At 37.7% G+C, this 15,744-nt stretch overlaps 1 protein-coding gene across 3 annotated transcripts in view; it reads left to right on the plus strand.

Moving 5' to 3' along the window:
- IL1RAPL1 (interleukin 1 receptor accessory protein like 1) overlaps positions 1–15,744 on the plus strand; it is a 697,071-nt gene that overhangs the window by 412,588 nt on the left and 268,739 nt on the right. For all 3 annotated transcript variants that reach the window (XM_054056063.1, XM_054056064.1, XM_054056066.1), the window contains exons 4-5: positions 14,064–14,250; positions 14,948–15,101. In XM_054056063.1, coding sequence (XP_053912038.1) covers positions 14,064–14,250; positions 14,948–15,101 — 341 coding nt within the window. The remainder of the gene's footprint in view (positions 1–14,063; positions 14,251–14,947; positions 15,102–15,744) is intronic.

Genomic DNA, 15,744 nt, shown 5'->3' on the forward strand with positions numbered 1-15,744 from the left:
CCCAGAGAAGTCACTTAAGAGGGGCTCTTTCCTGGAAAACATTCAAGCTGAAGGTCATATGGAGCTTACAAAGGGATGCAGTAAAGAAAAGTATTTTCTGGGAAAAAATATTCCTGAATAATGTTTTGAAGGGATTGTGAGGATGTGTGATACTTATTTTGGGATGTTTAGAGGAAGGGAAAAGGTAGGAAAGAGACTAAGGTATATTGAGAAGTGTGGGAAATGTATGGAGTAGAGAATAATAGGCAAAGGGATGGAGGGGGAAGGAGATAAAAGACTGTCCAGCATACATGAGCTGATGGGGAGTACTCTTGTCTGATCTCTGCAGTATGTCCTATCTTCTCAGTAAAGGGCATTTCTGTTTTCCATGTGGCTGTTTTGTCTACCCTAAATGGGTGTTCATGCATATTAGTAAGCTTTGATCTGGCCCGGTTGGTAAGTAGATATCTGAGACCCAGCAGCTGGTGGGAACTGTGAACCTTGTGCCAGCAGCTGGGGTGAGCAGAGGACCCGGGGCCAGGTCCTGAGATGAGTGTCTAAGGCCAGCTGCTGGAGGCACCCATGTCATGTACATGGATGTGTATATATTCCACTAGCTGACTTCAACTTAATCAGCTGGAGGGGAGGAACTGAGTTTGATCAGCTCTTTAGTTCAGCAGTGCTGTACATCTGTGTAGGTGCCTGTGTGACTGCCTCTGTGTGCATGTGTGTGTAAGCGTGTGCTTAGTCTGGCTGCTGGTGGATCCTGGGGCACAGAGCTGCAACAGCTTCTTGTCTATGTGGTTACTGCATTCAGCTACCTCTAACAAAGGCATCAAGGATGCAAGAAGTCAGGTTTCTGAACAAATGGCATGAAAATAGCTATCTAACCTAAATAGATCTGAATATTGAAATACTTGCAAATAGATATGAATTCACCGATGAAAAATGTAGCAAAGTGTTTAATTGATATAGGAATTCGCGGGTTCTTTTTGTTCTTTTCCAATTTGAAGAATAAAAATGAAACTGAAATAGATTACAGAAACAAAAACATGGAATGGAAAATGTGCTACAAAAATGACAATACAGGTTAAATTGTCTTTTCAGGAGAAATTTATATATTTATTCAATTATCTACTGATTATATAAACTGATGGCAGGGTTTTGAGCCGTAGCGTATTTACAAAGTGAACTAATGTGTGATAAACAACTCTTCTTATATTTACATCTTGGGAGATTTAGGAGTGAACTTAGGGCACAAGAAACAGCAGAAGATTAAACTGGCAGCACCAGCCCAGCTGGAATCTGTGACCTGCTCTGAGAGGAAGCAGGCACACAAGCCAAAGTAGAGATTCTTCATTTCTGACAAATGAAGTGGATTTTTCTGTGAGACCACCACCAAGAAATAATATGTGAGAGGTGTCTGCTACAGTCCTTCACCTATCTGTGCTGAAAGGCACTTTACAAACACACTGACACATAAAGATTGGGCCAGGATCCACAAAAAGAAAGAGCCACTGACTTTCAATTATCTGAAATTTATTTAGAATTGTTCAGTTTACATTTTATGTCTGAGGTGTGAATTAAAATACGTAGGAGAAATTTTTTTGTCTAACTAAAATAGCTTACACATGAATGTATGAATTAGATAAAGTTATTCAAAGCTGTCTGTGCAGAAATGTTGTCATATATTCATACTGCCACTGTTCACATGATTTTGGATTTTCTTGATATTCTGGATGATTCATTCTTCTGAGGATAAGAGGCAGCAGCAAACTTGAAAACTAAAACAACAGAGGAAAATATAGTATCTGGCACCTGTCTGTTCCTTATCCTCATACCCTGTTCACTGGGGCAGCTGAAACCTCCATTGCTTTTTTATTACTTTGGTGGCTAATAATAATATGACTGAATTCTCAAATGCATCACATTCTGTTTGGAGCCAGCCACGGGAGGTGGAAACCTGGTGTTGAGGGCAGTGAAGGTACACAGCTATTGTGTTTTTTTTACATTTTGTCAAAAAGATCAGGAAAACAAGAATGAATTTATCTGGAGATGCTGCAGAAGAAAGGAATTACTCATTCTTTAACATGGTGTCTCAACTTATGCTTTGAGAACCTTGCAACAAAATGTGTTTTCTCCCTGTCCTAGCTGCTTCAAGAAATTATTTCCAAGGGATCCTTGAAAAACATTTACTTAAAATGATTCACTGAGCTTTGTTTTCTTCTTTATGGAGTTAATTGTTTTTATGCTTACAGTCTTGGAGACAATGGACATTATGCAGATACAAGTATTGTGTTTTCAGGAGAAGTGTCAGTGTTGGGAGGAAACAATGGCATGCTGTCTCTTGTGAAGAAGAGATTTTATAGCTTTGACTGCTGAGAGAGTGCTTTGATGCTAGATAAAGCTTGCATTTCTACACTTTCCTTTGAACATGTGGACATAAAGATGACTTTTATGTACTTTTAAGTACATTTTAGGGCAGATAGGCAGACTGAAAAGAAGCTCTAAGGCTGCACTGAGAACTAACACTTTCAACACTGGGCAGAATAGGTAGCTGGGGTGTGTGGAAGTGCTTGCTTGCTGTATTTGACATCAGGGCTACTGTTGATATGATTTTAATGTTATACAATTCGAATTCTGGTTTCTTTTTCCTGAGCTTCCATGACTCTGATCTTCAGCAATAGCCCTGAAGCAGATCTGGGTCACACTTTGGAGCTCAGAATTAGAGTGAACTGTAAATATTTATTGTCTTGATACAGATCACACTGAGGCAATTTTGGAATCTATTTTGTGGTAAAACCGTTCATATGAATACAGTAGAAAATACCTAATAGATAAATTTCCCATGTACTTTAGGGTCATTGGATGAAAGACACATCTAATGTATATTAGATCCCTTTTTTATTGATCTGTTTCTTCAAATTCTGCTCTCTTTCCTATATGTAAATTCCATTTTTTTTTTGAATTCAGGACTCACTCTGAGGTATTCAGTTGTAAAAATTTCATCAAGTTCTCTCACCTTTCTAAAGGTTGAATTGGTGGCATGTTAAGCACTGCCGAAGACTGCCTTTTCTGCAGAAAGCCAGTACTTTCTTTTGAGTTCTAATTCACTCTGTACACAGTAATGCTCTTACAATCATCTGTGGGATACCATACTACTTGAGAGACCACCATCTCTCTAATTTTGCTTCTGATAGAGAGGACTGACAGATTCTGAATTGTTGATTCTTGATAGGAAAATAAATGTAAAATAAGAATATCTTAAGTTATTTTTGACAATTTGTTTCTCAACAAAGGTAGCAGCCATGAGTATTGGAATTGTTTACTTTTTAAATTGAGAGTTGTAAAGCAATTTCTTTTGATAATTTCCAGGAGTCTGGAGAAATGGCATCAGTGTGCTAGGAAATAACCTTGAAGTAATAAGCTAATAAATGTGATGATTTTTCTCTTGTTTAGCAGCTGCTTTGAAAGCCTGTCATCCTTACTCCCATTTTTATTGGGTAGATATGGGTAAGAGGGATAGAATTTCAAAAGAATCTTTCTCATATGTAAATATTATTCCTTTACAATCTATAATAAATACTATAGTTGTTGGATATCTCTGTCCATGTCTACCTTTAAGGAATATCTCTGATAGTGAAAGGTTAGAAATCTCTATTCAGTAAAGAAGACGCTCATCCAGACTCAGCAAGAGATAAATTTCTAATAATTCAGTAACAAGATGGAAACCTTCAAGAGATATTCTTTACACAGCTGCTTAACAGCCAAACGGAAAAATCTAACAGTATTTGAGACAGAACGATAGGATCTGTCCTCCTCTAGCTCAAATTCAGAACTTGTGCTAATTCATCAAGAAAAGAGAGGGTACGAGGAGGAAGCCATTCAGCATCTTCTTTGTTTCCAATAGTGCTCTCAGTTCAAGCGGTATAAAAGAAGGTGGATTGCGTTTACAGAAGGGATGATTTGATGGTAAAGATGTTCCAATATTTGATGACCTTATGAGTCATCAGGATGTAGTAACACCCAGTTGTTCCTGACAGCAGAAGCCTACAGAGACACAGCTGCTTGGGCACACACTGTTACACCAAATGGTAGGCATAATTTTAAGGGCCTCTGGCTTCAAAGAGTAAGCATTTTTTTTCCCATTCATTCTCATACCAACTGTTATCTTTTTCTGTCCTTTTTATATAAATTCTTGAAAAAGTGTTTTCCTTTAAGAGTTCCCCTCTACTGCCTGCCAATTAAAAAACCCCAACTAACCAACCAAACCTCAAAAACATAAAAAACAGATGTTCCATGAACATCTGTGCAGCTTTGCGGAAGAAGGCTTCTGGTCCTGGGGAACACCAAGTTAAACATGAATGAGTTCTGTGCCCTTGTAGCAAAGAAGGTTAATGACATTCTCCACTGCATTAGGCGAAGTATTGTTAGCAGGTGGAGGGAGATGATCCTTCCCCTCTGCTCAGCACTAGTGAGGCCACACCTGGAGTGCTGTGTCCAGTTCAGGCCTGCTTAGTGCAAGGGAGATGTGAACATACTGGAGAGAGTCCAACAAAGGGCCACAGAGATGATTAAGGCTCTGTAACATCTCTCCTATAAGGAATCAATGAAAGAGCTGAGACCATTCAGCTTGGAGAAGAGAAGGCTCAGGAGGTTATCCTCATGGTATACAAATATATGAATGGAAGAGTGACCGAGCCCTGGCACAGGTTGTTCGGGGAGGTTATGGAGCTAATCTTGGAGATAATCAAAAGCCAGATAGAATGTTCCTGGGCAAGCAGCTTTAGCAGGGGGTTTGGACCAGATGACCTCCTGAGGCTCCTTCCAACCTCAACCATTTTGTGATTCTGTGATTGTGTAGTAGAAAGAATGGAAAGAATAGTAAAACTTTGTTAACTTGTCATTTTATGAAGAAGCCATAGTTCTGCATTTCTGCTATTCTGGCAGATGATGCTAAGTAAAGTTTAAATTTACTTTCCTTCATGATTGTTGGTTCTCAAAAAAAAAAAAAAAGTGCTGTCAAGTCCTGAATTATGAGGATACAGTCTATGTAGAGGTGTTCCATGCTAAGGCATTATCTCCCTATCGCGGTTTGTAGAAAGCTAAAAAGATTTTAATCTGTAAGTGTATACTTGCACAGCTCTTCAGTCTGCCATGTCCTTTGGGAACATACATTGATCTGCTGCAGAGAAAACATTTTGTATCTTTCCAACACTTCTCCCTCTTAGCACTTTATGACTCATTGACCCAAAATTTCTTCACTAACAATCCCAGGAAGCCTCACTGAAATGAGTAGCTAATTTAACACTAAATTCATAAGTAACACTAAAATATTAAACATACTGTTAAAATCAGACTAGTAGTAATCCATACTGTACTCACTCTATACTCAATGCAGTACAATGTTTTTTTTTTACTAATTCCCATCCTTTTTACTACCTGTAACATTTTTACCTGCAAACTGTGTGCAAGTGCTAGTGTCTGAAGGAGTTCACATACCAAATATTTCAACAGACAGTAGTTTTAAAGTTGAGCTTTAATCAGAATGTGTAACATATAATGTTAGTATGCTTTAAAAACCTTCCTATGATAACATTGTTAAATGACGTAGTCTCTCTGGTTGGTTTTACAATTACTGGAACCCCTATTATACCCATTTGACTGATTTTTATATATGTATGTATAGATTATTACAGTATAGGAATATAGTTCTAAGAATATGGGAATTCTCTTGTGAACTGAACTGAAAGAAAACTAACTTTAAAGAAAATGTATTTAAATATAGATTTTTATACTGTAGGAATACAGATCTACACTACAGGGATACTTAGATCAATGTATATTCCTGTGGTGTAAGAGTATGGGGGTTTTTTTGTTTGTTTGTTTTTAATTAATCTGAAAGGAAGCTTTAACTTTAAAGGAAATTTTCTATGGTGTTATGCAACTGTGACTTCCATGTAATTGTCAGTGCACGTTCATAATTAAGATGACTGTCATAGTTTTGTTCAAGTATTTTGTACTAAGAAAGTGAGGTTTTATTAAAATGCAAAAATCAATGCCAGATTGATTCCATGTCTCACAAAGGGAAAAGTTTCACTTAGACTTTAAAAAAGACAGAGATCATACAGAAAAGTCAATAATATAAAACTGTACATGTATTTTTTTTCTATCTTAGTCACAAGGGAAGCTTCAAGATATTATAAGAGAGAAAATTCAATTCCCCTTCTAAAGTCTAATTTGTATTTTATTTTTACTGTCTAGAACATCAGTAAAGGACCTTTCACATCAGTCAGTAGCTCTCTCCAACACAAGGAAAGCATTACTCTAATACAGTTAGATGTACTTTTACATCCTCTTCTGGCAGAGTTGGAGAAGAGAAGAGGGAACATGGGATGACAACATGTACGAGTTGTGTGATGAAACGTGAAATTTTTGGCTTCCAAGAGTGGAAGTGAGTGCTAAAATTGATCAATATTTTCTGGTGTGACTAAGTCAAACATATTAAAACAAGTATCTTGCAGAGCACTGATATTCAAACAATCCTGGAGGCTCATGTGTGATGTGTTATTTCATAGTATCATGCATATAATTAGGTGAGCCCTGAGGGAAGAAATCAGTGCTTGTGTAATTCAATTGAGGTCAAATGCTGTTTTCAAACTGAGTTGTCCCCTTGGGGCGTGGAAGCAGGAGATAATTTCTAAGGCACAGAGGAAAATTGCAGTCAACTTCTTTCCATCTCCTTCTACTTTTCTTCTCTTTTCCCCTCTTCCTCAAGCACTGTTCCAGCACTTGCAGCTCTGTTGCCTCTGGAAGCTTTGTAGAAAAAGAAATCTGTGGTTGCAAGCCATCCCTGAGTTTGGGGGGGAGCAAGGGGAAACCACCAAGTAAAAAAAAAGGGATTCTTCCTTAAAACACGCTATCCTGAACAAACAGTCCAGAAGCCACAGCCTGTTGAGGACATCGAACCCTGCCACCAAGGGGACCTTCCTATTTGGCAGCAGTTCTGGCTGCCGTAATGTATGCTGACCTTCCTCCCTTGCCAAGTGGCCTAAGGCTTCAGGCAAAACAACCCCACTGCTGCCTAAAGGCACTAAAAGGTTCTTCTGTGAAAGGTTTAAAGCTCACAAAGAGACTTTGGAACCACTGGCCAAGAGTACAAGTAGCTTATCAATAATGTGTTCTTGTTTTTTCCTCTATCCAGCTTTTAGGCATCCAAATAACTCTAACAGAAGTTACTTGAACTGAGAATGGACTAAATTGTGTTTGCAAAAACATGAAAAAATAATTAACGAACTCAACAAGTTTTCCCATGAAATCTGATGGATCAGTTATAGAAAGTGAATATTGCCATCAGTGTCCAAGATTACATATTAAAATTTAAGTTACTGTGAAGAAAAGGTGTTTCTCACACTTTTTTTTTTTTTAATATCCAGTTCTAAGGATTTGGTAATAAAATTACTTTCCCAACTCACTTTGTACGATGAGGGGAAACATAAAAGAGATTTTTTTCTGTTTCCTGTTTACTCTCTAGTCTGTTTACCCTGGTAAATAGCATAATACAATAACATAACACAGTACATGCAACAGATTTCCATTAGTGCAAAGCTTACAGATTTTCTAGTAATACTACCGAAAGGTAAAAATGCAGTTGTCGTCATGATGCACACTGGAAGAAAGTGTCTGCCCTGCTGAGTGTTAACTTCCTGATTAGTCCTCATGTTTAACATACCCTGCAAAAATCCAGTGTCATGACGGGCCATTTTTCCTTAAAATGAAGGAGAAATAAATGGTATGAAGAGGAATACAGAGACTTGGGAGAATATCCAGTCTCTAGTGGATGCAGAAGGAATAACAGTGACAGGGGATAAGGACAAGGCTGAGGTACTTAATGCCTTCTTCGCCTCAGTCTTTAATAGCAAAGAAAGTTGTTCCTTCTGTTTACAAATCCAAGAGTTAGAGGGGCAGATTGAGGCTCCCGTGATCCAAGAGGAGGCGGTTAGAGACTTGCTTGCCCAGCTAGACGTCCACAAGTCTATGGGGCCGGATGGGATCCACCCAAGAGTATTGAAGGAACTGGCGGATGTCCTTTCCAAACCCCTATCCATCATCTTCCAGAGGTCCTGGCTGACTGGGGAAGTTCCACTAGACTGGAGGCTGGCTGATGTTGTGCCCATATACAAGAAGGGTTGCAGAGAGGATCCGGGGAACTACAGGCCTGTCAGTCTCACCTCAGTGCCAGGGAAAGTCATGGAACAGGTAATCTTGAGTGCTATCATGAAGCACACGCAAGAGAACCGGGTGATCAGGCCCAGTCAACATGGGTTTACAAAAGGCAGATCTTGCCAAACTAACCTGATCACCTTCTATGACAAAATCACTCAACTACTGGATGGGGGAAAGGCTGTGGATGTAGTCTTCTTGGACTTCAGTAAAGCCTTTGACACAGTTTCTCACAGCATTCTGCTTCAGAAACTGTCAGCCTCTGGCCTGGACAGGCGCACACTCTCCTGGGTTGAAAACTGGTTGGATGGCCGGGCCCAGAGAGTGGTGGTCAATGGAGTTAACTCCAGCTGGAGGCCAGTCACAAGTGGAGTTCCTCAGGGCTCAGTACTGGGTCCAGCTCTGTTCAATGTCTTTATCAATGACCTGGATGAAGGCATTGAGTGCACCCTCAGCAAGTTTGCAGATGACACTAAGCTGGGAGGAAGTGTCGACCTGCTGGAGGGTAGGGAGGCTCTGCAAAGGGATCTGAACAGGCTGGACTGCTGGGCCGAGACCAATGGGATGAGGTTTAACAAGACCAAATGCCGGGTCCTGCACTTGGGGCACAACAACCCTATGCAGCGCTACAGACTGGGGGAAGAATGGCTGGAGAGCTGCACAGAAGAGAAGGACCTGGGGGTGCTGGTTGACAGCCGACTGAACATGAGCCAGCAGTGTGCCCAGGTGGCCAAGAAGGCCAATGGCATCTTGGCTTGTATCAGAAATGGGGTCACCAGCAGGTCCAGGGAGGTTATTCTCCCTCTGTACTCGGCACTGGTGAGACCGCACCTCGAATACTGTGTTCAGTTCTGGGCCCCTCACCACAAGAAGGATGTTGAGGCTCTGGAGCGTGTCCAGAGAAGAGCAACAAAGCTGGTGAGGGGGCTGGAGAACAAGTCTTATGAGGAGCGGCTGAGAGAGCTGGGGTTGTTTAGCCTTGAGAAGAGGAGGCTGAGGGGAGACCTTATTACTCTCTACAACTACCTGAAAGGAGGTTGTGGAGAGGAGGGAGCTGGCCTCTTCTCCCAAGTGACAGGGGACAGGACTAGAGGGAATGGCCTGAAGCTCCGTCAGGGGAGGTTCAGGTTGGATATCAGAAAAAAATTCTTCACAGTAAGAGTCATTGGGTACTGGAACAGGCTGCCCAGGGAGGTGGTCGAGTCGCCTTCCCTGGAGGTGTTTAAGGAACGGGTGGATGAAGTACTTAGGGACATGGTTTAGGGAGTGTTAGGAACGGTTGGACTCGATGATCCAATGGGTCCTTTCCAACCTTGTGTGATTCTGATTCTTAAGATTGCAGTCTTAAATGAAAAACATTGTTAGAAGTTCTGACCGTGTTTAGCAGGTATCATTATTGTACTGTGGTTGCATAACACCTTATTTGGAACTGCAGAAAGATGTTGTTTCTTATGATCAACACCAGGATCAACAGAGGTCTCCTTGCCCTGTTCACCCTTCCTTTGAATGCTGACTTTGTGTTCTAGATGAAGATAGATTTACCCTGAACACCTTTCATGAGAAAAACTGCCTCTTCACACAAAAGACAGACAGTGCCATTTTTTCCAAAGCAATCGCATCATGGCAGATAGATTGATTGAGAACAGTCATTACAAGAAGAAAAAAAAAGTCTTTTTTTATTATTGAGGTTCTTAGTTTCTGACTCTGCCTGCCCCCAGGCTCTTGACTGCTACAATAAAAATCTGTAAATCAGTTGATGGTCGGTATTGCTGCTTTAGACTCTTTTAAATGTAATGATCCTACATAAATATACCAAGTCAGGCAGAATTAAACTTAGGATACACTTGTGTGTGTATGTATGGAAAAGTTATTCATAAGTAGCACTTGAATATAACTGAATTCAGGTAAATGCATCTGCTACTGCTTTAAATATTACTACATTTGTTAACATGATACAAGTATCAGTAGCCAGAGGTAATTAATGGAAAGAACCTACTAGTAATGTGTTCCTGAGATGATTGTCTTCATTATCCTTCTGTATCAAAACTGAAATAATTTTCATTTGGATTGGTTGTTCTTTCTTCTGTTCCTGGACACAGAAGTTAGCAACTTGGTTGAGTCTCTAGTGTATTAACAATTATTAAACATTGAACCTTATCCTGACTGTGAGGCTTCCAGTAATTTTGTAACCTACCCCTTTTCTACAGTTTGATTTTATACAGAATTTAAAATTACTTCTAATTTTTTTATGTTCTACGCATTATAACAATATTATACACAGAATATTACAGTAAAACTTGAAAGAAAAATCTTTTTTTACTTTCCAAATGTAATAATTTATTCTTTTTTTTCATGTTATGCAGATGTATAGATTTTATTGGGGTAACTGATATCACATTGGACTATGTACAATAGACTTTAAAAAAAAAAAGAAGTCTTGAGTAACATGTTGTATCAAAATCACAAAACAAGCCCTCGAAAATAGTTAAAGAATTCTACCCATGTACCCTGGTAGTCTGTAGATCTTTGAGCCCTGTTGATTTCATAGGCATGTTGTGATAAAATTCGCAAGAGTCTTTGTTTTGCTAGACATGAACAACAATGGAGGCAGGTATTTTAGCAGGACAGTCCCACAGTTTTCCACACAATTTTTCCTTTAATTTTTTTGTAGTTGTCTGTTTTTCCTTTATGTAGAGATGAGCATGAATAAGGTGTGCCCTGCTTCTAGACTAGACACCTAAAACCGAAGATACATTCCTTTTTTTTTTCCACTTTGGTCATCCTCTCTTCAATCAAGAAAAAAACACGAAATGCACATGTGTATTTTCCAGCCTATATCTCAAAGAAACAACATCCTGAAGAGGATGTCAATTCAAGCAGAGAAAAACAACAGAGAAAGGAAAATAAATATTTTTCTTCAAAATGTACGGAAGTTGTTCAACTCAAAAGCTCAGTTGAAGTAAACCTTTTAATAAGGTTAATGGTGGTAATTATACTGGTGTGAGAGCATGGCTTACATAGGTAAATGACAAGCTTTAATCCGCTTTAATTTCTAATATTTACTGGTTAGTTCCTTTGATTTCTAAAATAAAAATAATTAAGTTTTTAAATAGAAACAAGTACTACAATTCATTGAAATGATGAATGCATAATTGTCATAAAACATTTTCAGTTGCTAATAATCATTTCAAGTTTTAAGTTGGCTTTGTTGCAATTAACTTTTGTTTCAGTTAATTGCAGTCTTAAGGTTTTTTTTTTGAAAAGCAGTCTATTTAATGGATTTGATTGTAAGAGTAAAGTATTGCAGAAGCTCGTCTATTACAAATTGCTATAATTCCATGTAATTCAAGGAAATTGTATCTGCTTATTGCAATTGAGAATCTCAGAAGACTAAATAAACATTGACCTTATTTTAGAAACTACTGACTTGGGTCATGAGTTAAGCAGAGTTTTAAGGGTGTTGCTGTGCGTTTCGGGTCACCGTCTGGAGGAGAGATTTTGTAACGTGGTTTTTTGAGCCTATTTTTTCCTGCTTTTTATCAAGATATTCTTTACTTAACTGTACTTTTGTTTTCTTTACAAGCCTTTTCCATACTTCATGCTCTTCCACAAACTTAACCGTATTCTTTTAGTTGTCTACAAAAAATTTTTTCAATCTTCACTCTGTCACGCTCTATCTCAGGATTTGAATATCAAGGTATCTTATATGACAGATATCCTTTGTGAATGTACATCTATAACAGCTGCAAATTAACTAAAATTAAAGTGAAATAGCTAGTGATGAACTGGTGAGGTAGATGTCATTTCAAGCAGAGAGAAAGGTAAAAAGCAGAAGTCTTCTGATTTTATTTAAGTAGACTCTTGTTCGTGCTCTATTTGCTTTCACATGGCTGCTGTGCAACCGAGAGGTTAAATAGTATCAGATAAGAAAAGATGAACCATTGATTCAAGGGAGCAGTGGGAAACTGGACATTAGAACAAATGCTTCTGGGATATAGAAGTCATTGAGAATTCAAGCCGTTTTTACACTTTTCTTTCCTATGATTCTCATGGGATTCAATTACACATCCACTGCTACAAGGCCTTAAAACTTTAAGCATGATAAATGGCTGCAACATTATAAGACCAATAATGTAATCAATAAATTAAAGTAGATATGATTGCTGTATTATTTTTACTTTCACACTTAATAGACAACAACTGTATAAATGACGTGTTAGGGTGAAGATGACTGCATGGGTTCATGTCAAAGGCCAAGGCAGCTTCTGTCATATGTTTGTTCATCAGTGGTAGCAAGAGAAAAAATATTTCCCTAGTCCTTATAAGCAACTCAGTCTAGTGGACAAGAGAAAGGAAATACATAGAATTCTAATAAGTCCTTTGCGATGTATTCATAATTTGTGTGATTGTCATTGCCCACATTTTTTTTAAGTAGCTGTTGCAGATTTGAGTTTTCAGACTGCTACTGCTTTGAAGCGTAGCTGCCTGGTGAAAAAGGACTGCAGTTTGGACCACACTGGAGAAGTAAAGGAGAAGAACTCTTTGTAGAATTTGCTCTTAATAATAAATGTAACATTGTGTTTCCATTGGGCATAAAATTTCCTTAGACTCATGAGCTCAAACACATGGAAAGGAATAAAAAAGAATATTTAAACGTACAAATTAAATAGCCAGTAGATCCCGATGTATTGAATCCTGTCATCCAGTAATGGAATCGTCTTTCATCTAGTTAGTGTACTCTCATCTCTTAGAGCTTGATCAGTTGTTTAGACCTTCTCCTTATTTCAAGTGGATAGATCTTTCAAGAACAGAGAATTTGGAAAAACAGTCTTAGGTGACTTTTAATGATTATTTCAAGCAAAAACAATTCATGTTCAGTGCATGCATCCTTTGCTTTGCATAAAGTTTAAACACCTTTATTTACTTTATACAGCCAGTTTCTTGAACGGGATAATAAATTATACTTACAGCTTCATTATGAGGAAGAGATTTTGTGTTTGTTCTCCTTGCAAGTTCATGAATTAACTGGATAGCTAAGGGTCATTCAATTCCAGAATTTACACTTCTAAGAATATTCTCTAATTTTATAGTTACTTATGTATCTTCCTTTTCAGGTTTACACCTTCTGTAGAAAATTGGACTATAGAGTTCTTTGAATGAAGTTCCTTTTTTATTTATCCTTAAGTATGTCTGTCCTGTCTTCTTCAACAGAAAAAGGAAACAGATACTAAAAACCTAATGAGAATGAGAAAATGTAGCCAGCTTTGAGATTCTGCCACTTCCAATACACACGAGACTGATGTTTATTAGCAATCAGAATCTGAGGATGGAGATAAAATGGAAGTTTTCTCTGTGATGTAGGCAAGATCCTCTTTCACTGTAAAATGGGTCAAACGAATTCACAAAACAGTAAAAGGGAAATCTTACATTGTGTTCCTGGAGAGTATTCAGTTTTACTAGCTCATTTGCTTCCCACCTGGAAACTCAAATGAGAAAAAAAAATAAAAAAAAATCATTTCAAGTAATTTAGTCTTTCAGCCTAATTAAAGTGCATAATGAAGTGTGGGAAGGAAGTCAAAGTTCCCTAGCCTCTGTTTGGCTGGTATATCAACATCCAGCAGCAGAGGAAGTAACAACTTTCAGGAAAAAGCCCAAAGTAATGAAGATGGTAGGTAATGCAGAAGCAATTATAAAATGCAGAATAAAAAATTAAAATAAAAATGAAATAAATAAATAAAAATAAAATATCTTATTTTTTTACCTTTGGCTCAGGATGATCATTTAAAAACACGCTCATGTATGTTTGCATTAATTATTTTTTTTCATATTAGACTTTTATTTCTATTTTTATTGCATTACAGAAATTCAACTTACTGTATGAAAGTGTCCATTTCGCTGACGGTGGGTGAAAACGACACTGGACTCTGCTACAATTCAAAGATGAAATATTTTGAAAAAGCTGAACTTAGCAAAAGCAAGGAAATTTCATGCCCTGAAATTGAGGATTTTTTATTTCCATTTAGGGAGCCTGAAATTCTGTGGTATAAGGTAAGGAATGCAAAAGATTTTCACCTTCAATAAGACTTTATGCAATGTTCTTATGATTTTCATGATCTAAATATGATATGAATCTTTATTGTTTTAAAATTTGTTAGGAACAGGCAACAGAATCAGGGATAGAAAAGAATGAACTAAATGTGAGAGAAATTCAAATGCTTACTTTGGTAAACTTTAGAGTTGATTTTTTCTTAATATCCATTTGTGGACGTTGCAAAAATTGGCAGCTTTCTGCTAGCAAAGAAGATTGAAAAAGAAAAGTGTTACTAGCCTGGTCTGTTTTGATATGCTCAGGTAAAGCCATGTGAGATCCTTATAGAGCAACTACTTGGCTATACCAGGCCAATACGTGTATCTAAAAAGTAATGGATCACAGACAGGTGTAATGGCAAATAATTAGCTGGGAGGCACTCAGCAAACTAATGTCAAAAGAAAACCACCAAAAGAATAAATTCCTCTTCTTTTTCTTATCAGAGGGCAAATATTAAGGCAGATAATACAATTTTATAGTCTTTTTTCTTTTTGATCACAAATAATTGAACTAGATTTTTAGTTATTTAGTGTATGCAAAGTTTATAACTAGCCTGGGCTCTTGCCTAGCCACTTTAACTTTGAGCAGCATTGTCAACAGTGGTCCAATTTAAGTGTAAGAACGTAGTCACTGAAGTGTTATATTATCTTTAAACAGGAATGCAAGTCAAAGACATGGAGATCAAGTATTGTGTTTAAAAAGGACACTCTTGTCATTCGTGAAGTTAGAGAGGATGACATTGGAAATTACACTTGTGAATTAAAATATGGATTCTTTGTTGTCAGAAGAACTACGGAATTAACAGTTACAGGTAATTACAGGCTCTTGCTATCTTTTATCTTTAGAAAAAACATTGAATGCTGTGATTTCAGCCATTATACATACGTAAATCACTTTTGCACAAAACTTTGCTGTGTGCCTAGATATGAATGATTAATACATTAAAGTTGTCCTGAATACTTCACAGTAGTATGTGTAACATTTTGAACAAGTCTGAGTTTTGATCTATTGCAAATGTTTGCAGGTAGGTCTTGGTTTTGAATGGAAGATGTCAAGAAATAGCTAATTTCAGCAAGCACTGCCTCTAATAGAAAATGAGAACATTAAGTGAATCATACTTCTTCATGTGGTTAATGCCTTAGTACCTACAATTAATATAATTCAGTAGCTGTAATTGCCTTTTGATATGAGGATAGCTGTGTCTACAAGTCAACAGCATTAGCTCTAGCCCAGTGAGACCATTGCAACTGAGTGACAGATACGTAAAGGGTAATGTTTGACCAGCAAGTGACTGAAGAATAGTAGCACTCTTCCTCTAGTACTCTCTTAGCTTTCTCTAATTTATAGTTCAAGAACTTCCTGATCTCAATCATCATGTGCTGTGGTTACCAATTAACCTATTTTCCATTAGTCTGATTATTCTTTTAATCCATTTATTCATGGCTTCAAAAACA

Source organism: Cuculus canorus, chromosome 1 (genome assembly GCF_017976375.1).
Source record: "Cuculus canorus isolate bCucCan1 chromosome 1, bCucCan1.pri, whole genome shotgun sequence".
NCBI lineage: Eukaryota > Metazoa > Chordata > Aves > Cuculiformes > Cuculidae > Cuculus > Cuculus canorus.